This window comes from Cyanistes caeruleus, unplaced genomic scaffold (genome assembly GCF_971803275.1).
Source record: "Cyanistes caeruleus unplaced genomic scaffold, bCyaCae1.hap1.1 HAP1_SCAFFOLD_65, whole genome shotgun sequence".
NCBI lineage: Eukaryota > Metazoa > Chordata > Aves > Passeriformes > Paridae > Cyanistes > Cyanistes caeruleus.
This window is the reverse complement of record NW_028255884.1, coordinates 4,721,498-4,743,192: the sequence shown is the minus strand read 5'-3', so window position 1 is coordinate 4,743,192 and position 21,695 is coordinate 4,721,498. Positions and strand designations below refer to the sequence as shown.

The 21,695-nt window shown below is 52.7% G+C and overlaps 2 protein-coding genes across 2 annotated transcripts in view; both read right to left on the bottom strand.

Moving 5' to 3' along the window:
- The window catches only part of LOC147647258 (uncharacterized), a 387,407-nt gene that overhangs the window by 262,298 nt on the left and 103,414 nt on the right, over positions 1–21,695 (bottom strand). Inside the window, exons 4-5 of the mRNA XM_086872454.1 lie at positions 18,591–18,725; positions 18,481–18,505 (exon numbers count right to left, since the gene is read on the bottom strand). Coding sequence (XP_086728580.1) covers positions 18,481–18,505; positions 18,591–18,725 — 160 coding nt within the window. The remainder of the gene's footprint in view (positions 1–18,480; positions 18,506–18,590; positions 18,726–21,695) is intronic.
- LOC147647262 (olfactory receptor 14J1-like) lies at positions 9,282–10,214 on the bottom strand. The gene has a single exon (XM_086872601.1). It carries the CDS (start codon positions 10,212–10,214, stop codon positions 9,282–9,284), a length of 933 nt encoding a protein of 310 aa, XP_086728727.1.

Here is a 21,695-nt window from a genome sequence, read left to right as displayed (position 1 = left end):
GGCTTTTGAAGAGTTAACAGGGCTCCGGTTCTGCCTCCCCCCCTCCCAGGCCAGACAAGGCCGCGGGGGGAGCGGGGCTGGCCGGAGTTCTGCGGTTCCTGGTGGTGGATGGAGACTGTGAAGTGACAGGAGCCCCTTCCCAGAGGGGCTGAAGCTCTGGTAGGGCTCGCTGAGCCTTGTGCAGCGGGGCTGCCGGGCCAGGCTGGTTCCTGGCTGGGCTGCAGTTTCTGATGCTGCTGGCCTTCAGCAGAGACTGCCGAGGAAGGGGAGGGAAAGCTCTTGAGCTGCGGCGTGCTGAGACAGTGGCCACACTCCTCCAGAGCAGCTACCAAAATTCTTCCGTGGCAAACAGCTCCAGCCGCTGCCCTGGCAGAGATCAAGGCCTGGGCAAGAGTTTAACCCTTTCACTAGCCAGATGAGACTTGCAGATTAATCCTTTGTCCAGAGAGAGGGGAAGAGAGAGGGATCAACATGGAAAGAAACAGCATCAACTCTCAAAGGCAGTGAGGGAAGGAATTAACCCTCAGATGGAAAGACAATAAGGAGATGCCTGAATAAGCTGAAGTTTTCTTTTGTTCGAGCCATGGAGAGGGACAATAATGTTCTGAAAAAACTCCTTTCTTTCCTGAAACAGTATTTTGGGGGGAATGGAGTATTTCAAAGTGTAGATCTGAGCAAAAGTAATTAATTGATAAAGCTGAGTAAATGGTGAAATCATTGTAATCCTAGGAGATGCTGGAAGAGAAAAGGAGAAGCGAGAGTTGTTGAAGATTTGTGGCTCTTAAGAGTCAAAGCAAAAATTTCTGTTTCCAGAGATGATCACAGAGACAAATGAAGAGAGCTTTTGCCTTTGAAGATCTCATCCTTCAAATGACACCCCTTGAATCATGGCCCAAGAACACAGCTCAGAGTGGTGTGAAATGGGGGGAAAGGACTGATGGCAGAGTTTTCTGGGCCACTGGCATCAGAGAAATAGGGAACTATGAGAAGATGATTTCCTTGTGAAATACTCCCTAGATTGCCAAAAGAGAATTTCTTTTTCTCGACAAAGACTGGTGAAAAGACTATAGAAAAATTAGGACTGTTTTAACCACCAGGGTTTTTTTCTCTATGTTGTCAATTAAAGACAGGAATGGTTGGGTGGTGGGGAAAAAGGGTTTCGGGAAGATTTATTCTGGTTTCTTCTCCTTGTAGTTTGCTTAATGAACTTACTCTATTCCTTTTAAGTTTTAAGCTTCTTTTGCCCTTCTCATAATCCACATCTCGCAGCAAGAAATTAACAAGTTTTCCAGTGATTTTTTTAACTAATGCTTTAAAACCACGAGAGATGGCACAGAGAGGAGGAAATTGGGGCTGTCACTGCTGTGCTGTCACAGACAGGGGAACACTGGGGCTGTCACAGCTGTAGTGTCACAGAGAGGGGAACATGGGGGTGTCACAATCCGCAAGGTGGGATTCGTGATGTGGTTCTTTTAGTCAGTCTTACAGTACAAAAGATTATCAGCAAACCAAGGACTTAAACAGCAAAACACACTTTATTGAGTGCTCATCAGCACTAATATGCAATAGAGCTAAAAGAAGAGAAAGCAGAGCATAAGGAACAGAGAGTAAGGGGATTATAGCTACCAACGTCGAAGTCCACTCAGCCGTCCAACGACGCAGACTCTTCTGTCCGTTGGGGAGATCTCAAAGGAAGGTAAGTTTGGGGTATAATTTTATAGTCTTTTGCAAAGCGAGGGGCGCAGGGCCAAAAACAGATGAGATTGATGATCATTGTGATGAATTCCATTGCGCAGGGAGCAGGTGTAGGGTACAGAGCGATCCATGTCTTGCAAGTCTTTGCTCACCAGCAGGAACAAGGACAAGGTGTTGTGGAAAACCCATTGCACAGGGTACCAGGCACAAGCCTCTGCTCACCAGCAGGAATGAGAGCCATGAGTCGTGGAAAACCCGTTGTGCAGGTTACCAAGCCTCTGCTCACCAGCAGGAACGAGAGCAGTGTACCGTGCAACCACCTGCAAACAATCACTTGGCAAACATCCATCTCAGCTAGGCCCAAACCCCCAAACCAAGTCTCTTGTGATATTCAGGGTCTCAGTCTCTGTCCTTGAGACGGTTGTGAGACAGATGAGGGAATCTTGGACGGTCTCTTACAACAGGTCAGGTAGATAGACTAGCAAGAGTCGCCTGGGAAAGATTTAAGGAACTAAACATACAATTACAATTTATTACTCTTGAAAGAGCATGGAGTGTATGAGTTTTTTTAAGGGGACAGATTGATCGTTGCTGCATCCACATCCCAAATGTGACTGCAGATGTAGAATATGACATCAATTAGTTGCAACAAATAGAGCATGAAGCATAGGAAGAGCAAAATGATTTAAATATAAATTGGTTAGGCAAAATCTTCAAAGGGTTAGGGTGGAATGTGAGTTCATGGATTAAATCTATCATTGAGAGTGTGATAATCTTAATAATAGTATTCTTAGCAATTTGGTTAGTTTACAGCATCTTAAAGGAGAAATACAGAAGAAAATGTCCTAGAACCAGAAAATAATAAAGGCACTGACATGAGATCCACACTCACCATCTTCTGGTTCTCCAGTTCGTGACAGCATCCAGGATAACCTTTACATCAATCAAGGATTCGAAGAACACCAAGTATAAACTCAGAAACAAAGGACTGTATTGAGTGATAATATTTGCACTTATGGTGAAGTGAAAATGCTTTCAAAGGGGGGAATGATAGTAAAAGGTTCTAAAATCTTAGAAAATTTGGGGACTTAGAAAGAAAGTTAGGTTTGGTAAGCCCTGGGAAAAGTAGGCCCTGAGAAATGTTAGGCCTTGTGCTTGTTAAAGATCAGGTCAAACTGCACCTGTGTAATTAGTAGATTATAAATGATACAATTATTAGATGTGATTAGATATAATTATTGTTTAGAGAACATGAGGAACAATGTTGGGGGGCTAAGGGGGGGATCACAAGAAATCCATGCTTGGGTAAAAACAATGCTTACAATAGAACAATGTAAGTTTAATAATTAATATGTAAGTTGCATAACGATAGAGTATAAAATATGTTCAACTCAAAACCAAATTGGGTCAGATTTGGGTATGTGTAACCCTGATACCCAGAGCTCTTCAATAAAGTACCTTCATATAATCATTCGTGATTATGTGTGTTCCTGAACGCTAAAAGGATGGCAGAAAGACACCGGGGTGACGGGGAGTTGGCAGCAGCCCCAAGCCATTTTGGCTTTTTTCACCCTTTGTCCTGCCCTTAGGAACAGAGGAAAGGGGAAGGTACAGGGAGGTATACACCAAAAAAAAAAAAAAAGGAACTTCACAGAAGTCAAAAACAGTCCACCAGAAGAGCCATACCGTCCATAATCGTCCATAATGTTAATATAATCGTCCATAATGTTAATATAATAGTTCATAATGTTAATATCGTCCATGATACGTCTCGTTGGGTGATGTAAGGTGTCCCAGTGTCTGGTCTCAGCTCCCACACCTCCGTAAGCCCTTTTCGTCCCCATGCCCGAGGCACTCCCAACCCAGCCTTCCTGCCAGGTACTCTCGAGTCCTCATTTCTTAGGCAGGGTCTCGCTGGCTCTCAGGCCATCAGCCGGTGACTTACGAGGTGTCCATGGAGCCGGGTCCTGCTGTTCTCTTGCTTCACGGGATGCCACGCATTCTCTCACCATATGTTGCAGTCAGCAACCTCAGGATCTCATCCAGGGAAGCAGCAGGATTCTGGGGACCAGCATCAAACACCAACCGAGACGGGCTCCCGGTTCACGAAACCATTTATTCAGCATGGGAACAAAGTCAGGTCCAGAACAGAGAGCCCCGAACAGAGGCACAGCAGGGGTTTTTGAGGGACAGAACCCCCGAGGGTTTCCACCTTTGAGGGTGGAGTTCAGGGTCAGGGACCAGTAGAAGCACAGCAAGGGAGAGCCCCTCAGGGACTCAAACCCAGTCAGAACTCCTGGGCTGCCCTTCTCAAGGGGTTTGGGGTGGGACAGTGTAACTCTTTGTCTCCCTGAAGCTGCTACCACACCACAATAATATTTTTTCCCCTGATCTATCATGCTGAGCACCATGCAAGGCTGTAGAGAGGTCAAGACAACCTCTGTTTTTAAAACTCTGCCCTGCAGCTATTCCTTACGGTGCTGTCAGCAGGGAAGACATTTTGTCTTCTAAAACCTTACTTCTGATAGTTTTTCCTATCTGAAAACTATCTGGGACAGGGGCAGCACCCAGGGACCTGCCCTGCCTGGGGGAACCTATACCGGGATCTTATAACTGAGTATCAAAAACAAGGGCACACATTCTGTATTCCAGACTCCAACATTTTATTCTTATTCTTAATTTTCCATGTTTTAAGTACTACTACGTCTTCATCTACTTCAGCTTCTACCTCTTCTTCCTAATATTCCTATTCTTATTCTTTATCATTTTTTGGTTTCTGGAGGGTCTTATGCAGGTTTCAGTGGGGGGGGGGGGGGTTGGGGTTTTTTTCTTTTCTACTACTACTTCCTAAACACAACTTTCTTTTCTTTTGTTAGAATTGTGTGTGTTGCAGTCCAGCAGGCCGCCGTCGTGTCCTGGGAGCAACACCTCCTGTCTGTGTCCATTCCTCATGGCCAAAGTGCCCCAGGATCAGCATGGAGTCCTTTCCGGAGGAGAAGAAATGGCCTTGGAGTCCAGCAGGGAGGAGCTGGAGCCAGTGTCCCTGCAAAGGGCCAAGAGCCGTGTGGCTGTGGCCCTCGGGGACCCGGTGCAGGGGTGCCACTGGCGGTGCCAGGCTGCCGCTGGGAGCCGATGACTTTCCAGGTGCCTTCCTGGCCGGACGATGGGCCGGGATGCGGCGCTGAGCCCCAGCAGCGAGGGTCCCCCTTTGGGTGCCGCTTTGGGCTGCCGTGTGCCCTCGGGGAGCTGCCCCGGGGGTGCCGCAGAGCGGCCGGGGCTGACTCGGCCCGCAGGGCCAGCGCAGGCCGGGGCAGCCCGTGCGGCTCCCTCGGGGCGCCGGGCAGGCCGCGGGGCAGCCGCCATCTGCAGCCTGGTGCTGCTGGCAGCGGGCGCTGATCCTGTGTCTGTGCCGCCAGGCAGGGGCAGCGGAACAGCCCCTGCAGCCCCTGAAGAGCCCGCAGCGCCTGCAGTGCCCGCCTCAAGAGCGAGCGGCCTTTCCTGTGGGGAAGCGGCTGCCCAGGAGAAGAGACATCTTCCACCGTGGCTTGGGCTGCCAGAGGGCCAGGCCCGGCACAGAGTTGCTCTTGTGGGCACAGCTCGGGCTCCTGGCACTCCACCCAAGCTTCTCGAGGGACAAGCAGCAGGATTCCCTCTCGGGCTAAATCTGCCAGTCTCTGCTGCCTGGCCTCTTCTCCTTCCTCGTGCAGCTCCAGGACGCTCACCTCATCCCAGTCATCGTCCTACCGCTGCCAGGCCTTGAGCTGGCTGCACAGGATGTCGCAGTATTCCCTGCTGTCCTGAGCCAGCTCTCCATCAGTGTCATCATCCCAGCTGGACCTGGAGGATTTTCTCTTTGCTTTGCCTCCAGTCACCTCCTGGCCATCCTGGCACAGCTCTTGCTTGCGGCAAGCTTCCCAGTCCAAGAGTGCCCGGCGGCTCGTGCCTTCTACTGGGGACAGCCGCTGCTCAGGAGATTCTTCCCAATCTGAGAATTCCTGACAGTGATCGCTGTCCGCCTGCCACGGCTCCTGCTCCCTGCACTCGTCCCACTCGGAGACAGCTGGGGAGGGCTCTTGCTCCCTGCCCTCATCCCAGTCCCGCAAATGCCAGTAGCTCCCCCATACTTGGACCAGCTCTTGCTCAAGGCCTTCATCCCACTCAGAGAGCTCCTGGCAGCTCTGGGCTTCTCCTGGGGACAGCTGTGGCTCAGTGCAGGCTTCCCCTGGAGTCCCTTGCTGGAACTGGTTCATTTCTCCTCAGCAGAGCTCTGGCTCTTCCTCAGCACAGGACTCCACGGCTCCTCTCCTCCCTCTGCTTGCCCTCTCAGCCTCCTCCTGCTGCTCCCTCAAGGCCTGGGCTCTCTGTGAGCCGGGCCAGGGCCTGGGGGGCTGGGACTTGGGCTTTGCCTTCTCCTCCTCCGTGCCTGCAGTCCTCTGGCACACACAGGTACCTGGACACAGCCACTGTCCTGGGACTGACCCAGGCCCCACAAGCCCTTTATATACCCCCCAGCCGGGGCGGGGCTCTGCCATGTCACAATGGACTTTGGGCACCGCAAGGTCCCGCGTCACCACGGCCCCCGGCACCCCGTACCTGTGTCACAAAGGCCACCCCGGCACCCCGTGCCTGTGTCACAAAGGCCACCCCAGCACCCCGTGCCTGTGTCACAAAGGCCACCCCAGCACCCTGTGCCTGTGTCACAAAGGCCACCCCGGCACCCCTTCAACAGCCCAAGGCACCAGGAGCGGCCTGGAGCAGCCCAGGCCTTGGGGGATTGCAGCCCCTTCTTCTGAGCCGCTCCTTCAAATGATCAGGAGTGGCTGGGGCCAAGTGAAGGTGCAAAAGGAGACCGTGTGTGTCTTCGTTTGAAAGACAGGGGCCTGCTAAGGGAGGCAGGAGGCTCCTTTGCAATGGAAAATGTAAACCCCCTCGCTCCCAATTATTATCCCTTTGAAAGGCACTCTCTGGCAAAGATAGGAGGACAGGAAGAACAGTTTGTGCTGCTTTTGCATGAATTGCTATTTGGTGAGCAGGGAAGAAGCCCCCCATGGAAATGATTTTACTGAGAGGAGCTGCTAAGCGAGAGCTGCCCCTGTGCCAAGCAAAATCCAAGAGCTGGCTAGCTGTGGGAACTGACTACCTATTAAAGCATTTAAAAAGCTGCATCCACCTCTGTGAGATTGACATTTTGCAGACAGGCAAGCCAGGGAAATCTCTCTCTTGCTTCCACCTTTGAGGAGGTACCCGGCTGCCGGTCGGGCCGGGCCCCGCTGCACTGCGGCCCTTGCAGTCGTGCTGACAGTGGCCGCAACAATCCTTAAAGCTTCAGGGTCCCCTGACACCCGGGCAACCGAGGAGGAAATTAAAGGAGCGGGTTCACTGGAGTCCCCAGAACCAACTGGAATAGGAAAATCAAGTAGGGATGAGGCCCATAAAGCCTGCGCAGCACAGGAGCAAAGTGCAAAGACCAGGCCTAGGGGCAGACACAACAATATCTAGGGGAGGTGTGAGGGCGCAGTCTGAGGGCATGGGTCCAGACACAGACTGGGGTTAGAAAGATGCAAAATACTGCGACAAATTGCAACCAATCAGGGGAGAGATACAGGAAGATTCCAGAAACATAACTTTCAGTGGGGTGACTTGATGAATGTATGAATTGCCATCAAGCCTTTGGCAAGTGCTTCCCAAGGCTTGAACTCAAAGCCTGCTGCTTCAGGGCTGAAGTCTTTCTGGCCCTGTGTCCCAGAAGGGCTGAATCGCACAGGCTCGGCCTGGCGGGGCCGGGCTGGCCCCAGCAGTGACCGGGTGGGGACGGGAGGCTGCGGGACCCCGGCTGAGGCTGGGCCGGACCACGGCTGCTCACACCTTGCCGAGCCTAAGCCGTGCCCCGCTGCCGGCCCCCGCTGAGCTGGAGTCCGCTGGGCTCTGGGAGGAGCTCCGGGTGGGTCCAGGCCCCCTCGGCCACGGCCCGTGCGGCACACGGTAATTGAAAGAAATTGGCCAGGAGACAAGACTCCTGTTTGATGCCTTTGTTAGGATTCAGCTCTTGGGGTGGGGGGGCCCAAGGGGTTGTTTGCATCACGGCCATTCCCACACTGTCAGCTCCAAACAGGAGACACAATTCAGCTTTGCAGCACACACTGCAGAGCTGGGGCTTCCATCCTCATGAGAGTAGCCAGGGACTTGTCGTCCTGGTTTGCTGTCTAGGGCTGTCAGTCCTTTCCAGTCCTCTTTAGGTCATGGTGATGCAGGAAGATGGTTTCTAAGCAGGTTTAGGTGATGCAGGGAGATGATCTTGCATCATAGCTTGCTCAAATATGTTTCCTTGTCCTTTTATTCCTCTGTTAGCTCGTTGTTTTGGTGTCCTGCATGCCTTAGTTTGCATATTACTCAGTTACACAGCTTCCTGGGAGTTTCTTTGTTCTAGTGTGGCACAGAGACCATGGGAGTTGCCTGGTCCTGTGGCACACCTTTCTAATGGGTTGCTTTTGTTAGTTGGATTTAGCCCCCATGGGAGCAGCTCTGTTACAAGGTAGCAGGGAAGTAAGGGGAAAGGGTACAGGAATGTCTCATAAGAACCTTTAAAACACTTCAGAAACTGCTAAGTAATTAACATTACTAATAACTATCCGAGTAAACAAGGGGTACAAGGTTTACAAATGGAATAAGAACATTAACTGTACATAACTAAACACAATATTTTAACCGGGGTGGATTTCTTGAGAGATTTTATTCATGACATGTGCCTGCAAGGATGCAGCACCTCTCTGAGCTGGGGGAGAGGCCAGGGCTGCACAGGGGGGATGTTGTTGGCAGCTCCATGAGGACGCTCTGGGACGCTGCCCTGGGGTGTCCAGCGCAGTGGGGATGGATCAGCCCCTGCTCTGCTGCTCCTTCCCGTCTCCCCCAGGGACCTTGCAGAGCCCCAGCCATGCTGTTTGCCCCCAGCCTGCCCACGGCCAGCCTGGGGCTGCTCACGGGGGTTTTCTGTGCTGAGCTTTGGCCTGGCCGTGTTCTTGAGAGAGCCTGGGCAAGGAGCCTGGAGCCCCCAGGCCCTGCCCTGAGGCGTCAGCGCTGCCCCAGCAGTGCCCATGGCCTGTCCCTGCTGCAGCCCCGGCACTGCCACCCCCAGGGCTGTGCCCGGCCCCGAGAGCACTCAGGCCCTGCAGCAACACCAGGGCCAGGAGGGCAGCGGGGCAGTGGCACGGGAGCAGCACTGGCAACACCAAGTGCTGCTGCTCCTGGCCACAGCTGCTGTGCCAGCACTGATCTGCCCCCAGCTCTGCACACAGACACTGCTGCTGCAGCTCCAGAGAAGGGAACAAAAGGGGCATCTCTGGAGAAAACTTTGCTGGGAGGTCCTTTAGTTCATTTAAAGCCACCAAGAGCACAGCCCCTCATAGACACAGTCTGTAGCCTCAGGGAAGGTGGAGCGAAACAAAATGAGAAATGGCACAAAACAATGACATTTTATTGAAGACAATTTTAAAACACAAAACTAAGTAAATGAACCTCCTAAATGAAACCACCAAGAAGTATCAAAGATAAGTTTTATTACAAGATATTTACAGGAATTGGCCAGCAGTTTAATGTTTCTGAAATGATCCAGTCATCAGTGTCCACACTGCAGCTTTGAGCTCCTGGTTCCTCAGGCTGTAGATGAGGGGGTTCAGGACTGGAGGCACCACTGAGTACAGAACTGACACTGCCAGATCCAGGGATGGGGAGGAGATGGAGGGGGGCTTCAGGTAGGCAAATGCTGCAGTGCTGATAACCAGGGAGAGCACGGCCAGGTGGGGGAGGCAGGTGGAAAAGGCTTTGTGCCATCCCTGCTCAGAGGGGATCCTCAGCACAGCCCTGAAGATCTGCACATAGGAGAAAATCATGAACACAGAACAGCCAAGCAGCAAACAGGCACTGACTGCAATGAGCCCAAATTCTCTAGTGTAGGAATTGGAGCAGGAGAGCTTAAGGATCTGTGGGATTTCACAGAAGAACTGGCCCAGGGCATTGCCATGGCACAGGGGCAGGGAAAATGTATTGGCCGTGTGCAGCAGTGAATAGAGAAAGGCACTGGCCCAGGCAGCTGCTGCCATGTGGGCACAAGCTCTGCTGCCCAGGAGGGTCCCGTAGTGCAGGGGTTTGCAGATGGACACGTAGCGGTCGTAGCACATGATGGTCAGGAGGGAAAACTCTGCTCCGAGGAAGAAGAGAAAGAAAAAGAGCTGTGCAGCACATCCTGTGTAGGAGATGTGTCTGGTGTCCCAGAGGGAATTGTGCATGGCTTTGGGCACAGTGGTGCAGATGGAGCCCAGGTCAGTGAGGGCCAGGTTGAGCAGGAAGAAGAACATGGGGCTGTGCAGGTGGTGGCTGCAGGCTACGGCGCTGATGATGAGGCCGTTGCCCAGGAGGGCAGCCAGGGAGATGCCCAGGAAGAGGCAGAAGTGCAGGAGCTGCAGCTGCCGCGTGTCTGCCAATGCCAGCAGGAGGAAGTGGCTGATGGAGCTGCTGTTGGACATTTGCTGTGGTTGAACGTGGAGACCTGTTCATGAAGAAAAAGAGCAGTGACAAATCAGGAGAGGCTGGGACTCACCCAGCCTTGTTCCTGCTCTGGGAAAACTTCACCCAGGTCCCTGCCTGAGCTCCAGCTGTGCTGTCTGAGTGTGCCAAGAACAGACAGGCCCGTGCCTGGGGGCTCTCCAGGAGCCATCCCTGCCCTGCTGCCCTGGGTTTGTGGCCATGCAGGAGAGGGACAAGGCTGGAAATTCAGGATTTGTCTGAGGAATCACTCCTAATGCAGGAAGGTTTGTTGCCATCTGCACACACTTCTAAAGTATAGCAGGAGTTGGTTTTACAAATTGTTTTCCTACGCACAAATCATTCCTGGTTCTCTGAGGTCAGAAATCCCCAGCATTTCTGCTGCACTCAGAATTTCCCACTGAGAGATGTGAGAGGCAAAGGATTCCCTGTGGCTTAGGGAAGGTGAGGGGCTGGATGGGCTTGTTCCCAACTCCCCTGGGTTTGCACCTTTGGCTGGAATCAGAGCACAGTCACACTCCTGTGTCACCCTGGCATAAACCAGGCCCTGCCCAGAGCAGAGGGATCCCTGAATGTCTCACCCTCTCTAAAGGTCTCTGGGCAAGGGCTCAGCACCCCCCTCTGCCAAGGACACTCATGGCTCCCTTGGCAGAGCCAACAGCATTTCCTCAGCTGTGGCATCTCTGCCCTTCCCTGTGTGACATTCAGGGAACTCTGAGAGGCTCTGGCACAGATTTGCAGCCAGGAGGGCAGCTCAGAGCTTGGAAGGACACAGCAAGGAGATCCCCAGGTGTGCCCATGATGGGATCTCAGGGAGGGGGCTCAGCTCATTCCCCTTTGCCATGGACTGCTTTGCCCACAGCCCCACAGGTCACAGGGAAGCTGGGACACCCCATTCCCATGGACACACCTGCCTGGCAGCAATCCCAAGGGCAGGGCCTGACTCAGCTGCTGCAGATGCCAGAGCCTCCCTGAGAGCCCCAGATACCAATGACAATATCAGAGCAGTGCATTTAGGCTGTTTAGGAGCCTCCCAGCAGAGAGACTGAGCACCCAAACTTACAGTTCTGTCATCTCTGTACATGTTCAAACATTACTTTGCTGTTCCTGGTGTGTCACTTTCAACTCAGAATATTCTGTGATTCTGGGATTACAATTCCTCTTCTGCTTCTCTCATCCCCCTGTTGTCTATAATCAAAAGAGAAAAAAACCCCAAACCTTTGCAACAGTGTTAGAACAGTAAAGTAAAAACCACACCTTTATTGGAAACTTCCAGGTGTCCCAGTGGGGTTGAGGCACACCCGGCCCCTTATTTCAACAATTTCTTAAGATTGATTAATTAGGATATTTAACAGAAACATTCAATAGGAGATTCAGCTGCCCCAGTTACACACCCCAGGGTCAACCCACTGGAGTAGGTCGAAGGGTTTCTTTGCCCCACTTTCTGTTATGACTGTTCATATTCTGGTTAAAAAACAAAATGTTCTTCTTGTAGCTCCACTCCCTGATGATAAGACTATACAGTATTTCAGAAATCGACTTAGAACATGAGATTATAGTTCTAAAATTTAAGAGAAAGGTTAGGAAACATACCAGAATTAATTAAAGATAATAGTTATATAAGTATATAATAGTAGTTTAATAGAGTTAATTAAGGATTATCATTTTATAACTATATAATAATAGTTTACAGATCTAAAAATACATTAAACATATATAAAAAGCAAAAATCTTTTTGCTATCATCTCAACTTTCCCACCCTGCTTAAAGCAAGACATTGAAAACAGTCTCAGGAAAGCTCCTGATCTTTACAGCAATTCCAGTCTCACCTTCTTTTGGGAAGTGTCCTCTGGAGCTGTGCCCAGGCAGGACTGGAGCTGGGAGCAGCCCTGCCCCACACAGCCCCTCTCAGCAGCAGCCCCTGCCCTGCTCAGGGTGGCTCCTTCCCCCCACAGCTTCTCCCCAGCGCTGGGAGCAGCTCCCCGGGCCGGCTGAGAGCTGTCCCTGGCAGGCAGCAGAGTCCCTGCCCCAGCACAGCGCCCTGGGCTGCAGGACCCTGCTCTGCAGGACAGCCCTGGGCACCCCTGGCTGCTCTGCACAAGGGACAGGCAGAGAATGTACTCACAGAGTCTGTAGGCACTGGCATATTCCAGCTTTAGGAGATGCCTCCAGGAGCTGCAGCTGCATTGTCCTGCAGCCAGAGGCTTCCTGTGCCAAGGGCTGGCAGGGATTCTGCCCCAGGCACTTCTCAGCACCTTCCCAGCCCTGACTGATTGAAGCTCTCTGTGCCTCTGGGCTGTGCCCAGGGTGGCTGCAGGCAGTGCCCCAGCCCTGCTGGGCTGGCAGAAGAGCTGCTCAGCAAGAGAAATGTGCTTTTGAAGCTCTTCTTGGTTTCCAGGAGCTGCCTCTGTGCCAGGAGCCCGGCCCAGCTCAGCAGCACAGACACAGCAGCAGGACTTTAATGAGCCTCTTGGGCTTTGTGCTGAGGCCCTGAACATCAGTCCCTGACAGGGAGGGGAAGAAAGCTCTCAAGAACTCCAAGTCAGAATCCAAATCCAAAGTTTCTTTCACTTTTAATGGGTCCCACTGAGGGATGTGACTGAGAAAGTGTCCCCAGGCCCCAGGCAGAGCAGAGAACTGGAGGCACTGATGACAGCTGGGGACAAAGAGAAGCCAAGGCTTGGTGCCCTGGGCCACAGCAGCCAATGCTGTGCCGGCAAGGGCTGTGAGGAGACACCTTGTCCTGAGGCCCTGGGGCCTCCTGGCACAGCCCCAGCAAGGCTGGCCACTGTCACCCCCTTGGCCTGCCCTCAGCATCCCCCCTAGCCCACATGCCAGTGGCCTCAGGGATCTGCTGGAAGGAGTCCCTGGGGAGCCTTGCTCAGGAATGGCCCTGGGGGCTCCTTCATGCTCCCAGGGACTGCAGCTTTTTCAATGGACTTTGGCTTTTGCTTTGGAGTCTCTGAGAGCTTTGTGCAATCCTGGCCTCCAATTATCTGCTGTAATTAGTCCCTTGAGAGCCTTTGTCAGTAACAACACTCAGTAGGGCTCATTAATGCTTCAAGGTACTTCAGGTTCTTAAGGCACTTTCCTTTTTCCTTCCCACCCTGAGTCTCTGAGAAGTTTGTGCAATCCTGGCCCCAATTATCTGCTTTAACGAGTCCCTTGGGAGCTTTGCATTGACACTCAGTGGGGCTCATCAATACTTTGAGATACTCAGGGCTTTTTCAGCTACTTTGGATTCTCCTTCCCACACTGAGTCTCTGGGAGGTTTTTGTGCAATCCTGGCCTCCAGTTCTCTCCTCCAAGGAGTCCATGAGGAGCCTGTGTTGGGGATGGACCTCAGTGGCACCCATTAATGCCTGGAGACACTTTGGGTGTTTCCTCTGACTTGGACTCCTGGAAAGGTTTGTGCAATCTCCTCTCAGGCCCTGAGGTTCAAGGGCTCAGCTCCAAATGCACCACGGGGCTCATTAGGATCAAGCAAATCCTAACAAACCATGGCTGTGCCTTGATTTTCCTCTGGTCTTGTTCCGTTCTTAGGAAAGTTTCCTACAGTAGTTATGAAGAAATAGTTCAAAGATCTTCTAAGAAATATGTATTCCTATTTCAAAGGGTGTCTTTCATTCGTGTTCTCTTTAGAGCAGAGGTGATTGCAGCATTCAGTGATGGATATTGATCCAGGGTCTCTCCTAAGGAGGTGTGGCCAGGTCAGAGAAGCTGTGCCTTGAGGTCTGACCCAGTGGGGACAACCTTGCTCCACATTCCCCAGCCCCATCCTGTCTCTCCTCACTCCCCTGGGACCTGCTTTGCTCACAGAACTGGCTGCACTCAGGCAAAGAGGGGTTTTCCTTCTTTGATTTTAGCAATCTAAAACTGCTGAGTTTCCCCATGGAAAACAGACACCCTCCTCAAGTGTGTGCCAAGCCCAAGGTGCCACCAAGGAGGTTCCCCTTCCCCAAGGCAGAACCACACAAGGAATGTTTCAGACACACAGGGAGTTCTACAATAAACACAACCCCAGAGTTGGCTGAAGGCAGAATTAGAGCAGCTGCTGAAGGACAGACAAGCTTTGAACTCCTTGCAGCTGAAAGCACCAAGTGGGTTGTTGGGAGGTGTGTGAGTGAGGCAAGAGTGAGGGAAGGGAAATGCAGAGAGCCATGGAAGTGTTTCTGTGCAGACAGGCTGCTGCAAGGGCAGCGTTGGACTTCTCTGGAGGGAACTGTGAGGGAGGTTGGGGCAGAGTGACCTCCCCAGTGACCTCGAGATGTCACACAGCCACCTGGGATGTCACAGCCCACTCAGTGGTGTCACACAACCTGCCCTGGGATGTCACACCACCATTTTGTGATGTCACATCTCTTCCCATATGCCACAAAACCACCTTGTGATTTCACACAGCGTTCTGTGATGTCACACAGCCACATTTGATGTCATAGTTCATTCTGTGATGTCACAGTCAGCACTGTGATGTCATACAACCTGTCCTGAGATGTCACATGGCTTTTCTATGATGTCACTGCCCACTCTAGGATTTCATATCACCACCATGTGACTTGACAGCGTGTTCTGTGATGTCTCACAACCAACCAGTGATATCACAATCCACCCTGTGGTGGCTCTGTCATGTCACAACCTGCTCTGTGATGTCAGAATCCTTTCTGTAATGATGTACATTCGACCTCTGATGTCATAGTCATGTCTCTGATGTCACAACCCACTAAGTAACATCACCCAGCCCACTCTGTGATGTCATACAGCCACACTGTGACATCACACACCTCTTTCTGATGTCACAGAATCCCCTCTATGACGCTCTAGCTGCTCAGTGACCTCACACAACAAACTCTGTCATGTCACAGCCCCCTCTGTGACCTCACACAACCCACTCGGAGCTGTCACACAGCCCCTTTCTGACATCACAGCTGCTCTGGGGCTCCAGGACACAGCCACAGAGGTGCTGCTGGGACACAGCCCCCTCTGGCACATCCCACAGCCCCTGCCAGTGCTGAGCCCCTGGCAGCTCTGTCTGGGCCTGCTCTCTGTGTCCCTGAGCTGCCCTGGCAGGGCCCCAGCCCTGCTGGGCTGTGCTCAGGAGCTGCTCCTGGCCAGAGCTGTCTCTCTGCAGCGCTGCCCTTGCCAGGAGCTGCCTCTGGGCCAGGAGCCCGGCCCAGCTCAGCAGCACAGACACAGCACCAGCACTTTCATCACCCTCTCGGGCCTTTGGGGCTCTTGGCATCACACTCAGTCCCTCAGAGTGTGCTCCAGGAACTCCTCAAGAGCTCCAAGTCAGATGGAAACACTGAAGTTTCTTGTAGTTGAAATGAGAGACACGAGTGAGAAAGCGTCCCCAGGTTCCAGGCAGAGCAGAAGACTGGAGGCCCTGATGGCAGCTGGGGACAAGCAAGGGAAAGGTGTCTGTGGTGCTGAGCAAAGCTGGATGTGTTTCAGGAATGGCAAGGGCCAAGGGCTGAGCCCCAGCCCCTGGCAAGGCAGATGCTGTCCCTCCCTCATTGCTCAGGGCTCTTCCCGGGCCACTGGCATGTGGGGATGTGCAATGCCAAGGGCAGCACCATGGGGCGGCCCCTGCCAGGCTGCTGAGCAGGGACAAGGAGGCAATGAGGCCCCAGGGCTGCCAGGGTCACTTGTCCCCTGCTGGCCTCAGGCCCAGGGCCAGCAGCCATGGCCAAAGGGCTGCACAAGTTGCCTCTGGCAGGGCCTTGCAGCTGCTGCCCATCCCTGTGCCCTCTCCAGCCCAGGCTGCCCTGTGGTGTCCATGCCCTGCGCCTCTGTCCCTGCAGGCTGTTGTCATCCCCTGGCTGCCCCACCTCGCTGGCCCCTTCCTTTGCTGACAGCTCTGCGTCCTGCCTGACTCTGCCTGGCCACACAAAGCCTTGGGCTGCTCCAGACTCCTTCTGGGGGATGTGTTGCACCACAGCCCTGTCCTGGGACACAAATTCCTTTCTCCTGGTGTCCACTCTGGGCCTACCCAGCTGCACTTGGCATCAATTCTTTCTTTCTCTGGCTGTTTTCCACTATGTCAAAAAGATCCACAGTCTCTGAAACTGCTCCTTAAACACTCTCATGGCTCTCCTCCGCTGTCCTCAGTCTCCACCCCATGGAGCACAGAGCTCCTTTGTCCCTATAGAGTGGTCATGTGCCTGAGGCCTCAAAACCCCACCTTGGGAGATCTCTGGGCATTCTCCAAGGGGTTTTCAAATGAAAACAGACTGCTTATAGTCTAAGAAAATCACAAGAGGACAAGGCCAACATAACCCCTCTGTCCTGGCTGCTTTTGTCTTGGACCAATTCTTAGATCTATGGAATTTGGGATGCCAAATTCTAAATGGTCCCAGGACAAGAAGGCTGGAGCTTTTCCATAGGAAGGAACAGAGCCTCACAGGGGCTGATGCGAGGTGACCACCAGAGGCCAAGGCCAGCCCGAGCTAGCTGGTTTTTTTTGGGAGATACCCTTGGATACAGGAAATGTTTAAGGCAGAGTATCAATTTTGGCAATGGGCACCAAAAAAGATGGATGGTATTCCATTGTTAATCTGTGGGACAAATTGCATTATGGTTCAATTCTACCTGTTCAGTCTCTTACACATAAACAAAGTCTGGTACCGGGATTGGAGTGGACAGCCACCCCAGTCTCTTCTCTTAGAAGGAATTTAAAAGTCTAGGCATCTTAGAGGGTTTTGAGGATTCCTGGTGGCTGTTGGGTGTCATTTCTCCACCTCATGACACAGCAGGAGTTTCTCCAACAAATAGATAAAGCTTTTGCCTGAAGCTCCCACTCTGCCCATGACAGGAAGCTTTGGGAGTGTCTGTGATATCCCAGCTTTTGGCAGCCTGGGGACTCCTGGGGTGTCACCGTGGAGCCCCCGGGAGTGCCTGTGACAGAGCGGTGCCTTTGCAGCCCAGGGTCCCCTGGGATGTCACCATGGAATTGCTGGGACTGCGTCTGACCACACGGCTCTTCAGCATCCCCAGAAAGCCCTGGGAGGTCTCTGTGGAGCCCCTGTCTCTGCCTGTGACATTCCAGCTCTTGAACAGCCTGGAGAACCTTGGAATGTCCCCATGGAGCTCCTCTGAGGGCCTGTAACAAATCTGATCTGTAGTAGGCAACAATCACCAGCCCCATGTAGTGATGATCTGTTTCCATGGCAACTATCACCAGGTGCTCTTGCCATTTTCTATTTCCATGACAATCATCACAGCCCCTGTGGCTATGGTCAGTCCCTTAGCAGCTCCATGGAGACCCCATGCCAGGGGTGGTTACCATGGACACCAGCTCAGACCTGGAGCCAGAGCCCGTTGCCATGGCAACCATTTGCAGTCCCATCCCCAGGCTCATGGGATCCCAGAGCCACAGAATTGGCTGAGTTGGGAGGGAGCCATGGGGATCCTCCAGTCCAACTGCTGGCCCTGCACAGGACACCCCAACAATCCCAGCCTGGGCCTGGCAGCGCTGGCCAAACGCTGCTGGAGCTCAGCCAGCCCTGGAGCTGGGAGCCTTCCCTGGGGAGCCTGTTCAGTGCCCCAGCAGCCTCGCGGGAAAAACCTTTTCCTCACATCCAGCCTAAACCTGCCCGCCTCAGCTCCAGCCGCTCCCTCCACTCCTGTCCCTGGGCACCAGAGGGAAGAGGTTCCCGCAGCCCCCAGCCAGGGACCCGCTCCCAAGGCTGCTGCCATGGCAACCAGGCCTGGCACCAGCTGGGATGCTCGGTTTCCATGGGCTGGGCTTCAGGAATGGCATTCCCCAATTTCCTCCTCCTGCTGAAACCGCGCTGCTGCTCGCTTCCCTCCCACCTCCCATGGAAAGCACAAAAGGCAAAGATCCCAGGCTGGGAAAAGAACAATTTATTGAGAACAGCAACGAGATAAGGCAAAAACAGGAACAGAAACAATTTTGGTAACAGAAAGGATAAGACAAACCATTCACAGGGAAAACTAAAATACCACCAACTGACTCTTCCTGGCCACGTATTTCCTCCTGCCAAGAAAGGACACCCTTCTCTGGTGAGAGAGAGGGAGTCCTTTTCCTGCCCCTGGCAATGACCTGAGATGGGATTGAATATAATGGACCATGATCACAGTCTCACATTCCTTGATCCCACATCATGACATTGCCATGGGCAGGAAAAGGTACAGGTGTCTTCCCAGCATGGATCCCAGGGAACATGGATCACCAGGTCTCTTCCCAATGTGGATTCTCCATGGGCGAATGAAGCTGAAGCAGTGCACAAAGCTCTGCCTGTATTTTGAGGCACTTGTAGGGCTTCCCTTACCGGTGCCTCCATTGGTGTCTGCCAAAGTTAGACCTGTCTGAGAAGCTCTTCCCACACTGGGGACACTTGTAGGGCCTCTCCCCAGTGTGGATGTGCCAGTGGGTGATGAGGTGGGAGTTTTGCTTGAAGCCCTCCCCACAGTCAGGGCAGCGGAAGGGCCTCTCATCCGTGTGAATCCGCTGGTGCAGGACAAGATTTGAGCTGCTGTGAAACCTCATCCCACGCTCAGAACACTCATAGGGCCTCTCCCCACTGTGGATGCGCTGGTGGATGATGAGTTGGGAGCTCCAGCTGAAGCCCTTCCCACATTCCCCACACTCATAGGCCCATTCCCCAGTGTGGATCATCTGGTGGCGGATCAGGCGGTTGCTCTGGCTGAAGCACTTCCCACACTCCAAGCACTTGTAGGGCTTCTCCCCATCCTGAAGCTGCTCATGGACCACCAGCTCAGAGCCCTGGCTGGATCTCCGGCCGCCTTCCCAGCACAGGGTGGGTCTTTCCTCCTCAGAGAACCCTGGGATGGGTTTGGATCCCCTTTTCCTGTGGGATCTCCGGAGCTTTTCCTCCCCATTGGATTCCTGCATTGTGGAGCTGCTCAAAACAGCCTCTTCCACGAGGTTCTGCCGTGGGGATTTGTCCTCCCTGGTCTCCATCCTCAGCTCCTTGTCTGGGGGAGGAAGGACAAGGAGAGGATGGGATTTGCCTCCGTGCCAGAGGGAAGGAGAAGGAGATCCCCCCAGTGCGTCCCCGGCAGGACGGCGTCGGCAGCGGGGTTGTCCTGCAGCCGGGGGCCATGCTGGGCTGGGAGATGGAGCAGGAGAGAGGGGGAAAGGGGCACTGACTTCCTCCTCACCTGCCTGTGTGTCCTGGGGCATCTTCCTCTTCCTCACAGCCTCCTTCTCCATCCAGCCAAGGTTTGGGATTGGAAACTCCTGGTTTGAGAGAAAACAAGGAATGAGCACATTGAGTTTGATGGTCCCTCTTACCAAGCCCATCTCTAGAAGTCACCTGGGCCTCTGACGTGACTTAGTTTGAAAGGAGTTTGCTAAGGAAGGCAGAAATCACCACTGAAATTGATAAAAAATGTAAGCATCCCATCCCCTCCGAATTATTATAATCTTGAAACCAAAGTGCTCTCAGGTAACAATATGGGAAAAGGAATATAAGTTCTTTACTAAAGAAAGGAAAATGAAAATGCAGCAGTACAAAAAAACCCCAACAAAACGAACAAAAAGCAACGCACCAACAGAGTCAGGACCTTACACCCCGTTGGTCAGGGTGCTGGTAGCAGTTTGATTAAATGGTGGCTGCAGTCCTCCTGGAGAAACAGATGTGGTTCTGTTGAAGCAATGATCCCATAGAAGATTGTAGCTTACCTCAGAAGTTCCTGTGCTGTAGATGGGTCTGGTCTCTCCTCTGGGAATCCAGTGGACAAAGACTGCCTCTGGTGTTCTGATTCCAAGATTATATCCAGTCAGGAATGCTTGGCTCCTCCCCCTGGGTGCAGCATCTCACAATGGGATGATGTCATTTTATCAGTCATGCAGTGAGACTCAATGGCCCATTAACAGAAGATATCCCCCTGGAGGGAGGATGGGTGGTGGAAGAGATAAAGAACACTGCCCCACCTGGTTTTAACAGCTGGCCCATTAACAGAAGATATCCACCTGTTATGAGGGATGGCTCATGAAAGAGATAAAGAAAACTGCTCTACCAGGTTTTAACAGATGGTGATAGAATACATACTTTTGGTTACATCTTGCATTGCAACCCAGGAAATGGGGTCCATAAAAACCTCCCAAACACCAAGATTCAGCCCTGAAAATGCCTCCCAGGTGTTCCCCATCTCTGGTCTCTCCCCTTTGCTGTTCAGGGTTTCCTCCCTGTCCCAGCTGCTGGGGGTCACGCTTGTACTGGGGGTCCCCAGTCTACTCAGCCCCTGACCTCTTCAGGCTGCTGGGAGTGCCAGGAATCCAAAAAGTTCCCCCTGTTTCCCTCTCCTCACGTAGGGATGCTGAGACACCCCAGTATCCCCCGAAGGGGCATTTTCCATTCAGCTTTGAAGTTCTTCATTCTCCAAACATCCCCCCTCAAAAAGCACAACCCAAGAAGGACCCCCCCACGATATCTGGGCCAAGTTCCCCCACCCCGGTCACCTGTGGGATGGGGGGTGATGATCCCACAGGTGGGGGGGCTGTGAATTCAGGGAGTGCTTGACCTCATGCTTCCTTCTCCTTTCCCTGATCCTCCTATGTCCCTCCTTCAGACTGATGAAGCTGCTCAAGGCGTCAGAAGCAAAACTTAAGTCCCTTGGAGCTTCAATTGGCCCCACTGAGGGCAGGGACTGCCAAAGGCTCCCCAGGGACTGGTGAGAGCAGATCCTGGAGGCCAGGATTGCCGAGAGCCAAAGGCTCTGAGCAGGGAACTGCAATGCTGAGCAAGCCCTGGCTGGGTTGGAGGAAGCAGAAAGGCCAAGCCCTGAGCCCAGGCCTGGCCCAGCAGGGCCTGTCCCTCACGGGTGGCTCGGGGCTCTTTGTGGGGCAGTGGGATGTGAGGGGCAGCAAGGACAAATGCCATAAACCTGTGTGACACTCCAGATCCTTATGGAACCAAGGGGCCAGTGTGACACCATGGGAAGTTGTGGAACCAAGGGCATCATTGTGGCACTCTTGGGCCCATGGAACCAAGGGACCAGTGGGACACTCTGGGACCTTATGGAAACAAGAGGCCACTGTGAGCCTGCAGGGCTGTAACACCCCAGAACACTTCAATGCTGGTGGTAACCAAAGGTTCCTGAGCTTGAATTTGATGCACAGGAGAAACAACAACCAGATCTTCTCAGCATGGACAGATGCAAAGAATATTCTTGGTAGGAAGGGACCCACAAGGACACCATCAAGTCCAGCTCTTAAGATAATGGCCCACACAAGGATTGAACCCACAAACTCGGTGATGCTGGCACCATGCTCTGACCAACTGAGCTAAGAGGTCAAAATGACACAAAATTCTACTGGCAAAATATAGACAATCAAGAAATTTTGGCAAAGGGTTTAATACAACATCCAACTGAACATAAAACTCTTACCATAGCATTAACTTTGCAAACTTAGCTCATTTAACCTAAAAAGTGTTAACCCTTAAGATGTTATCTATCCAAAAATGTTCCAGATA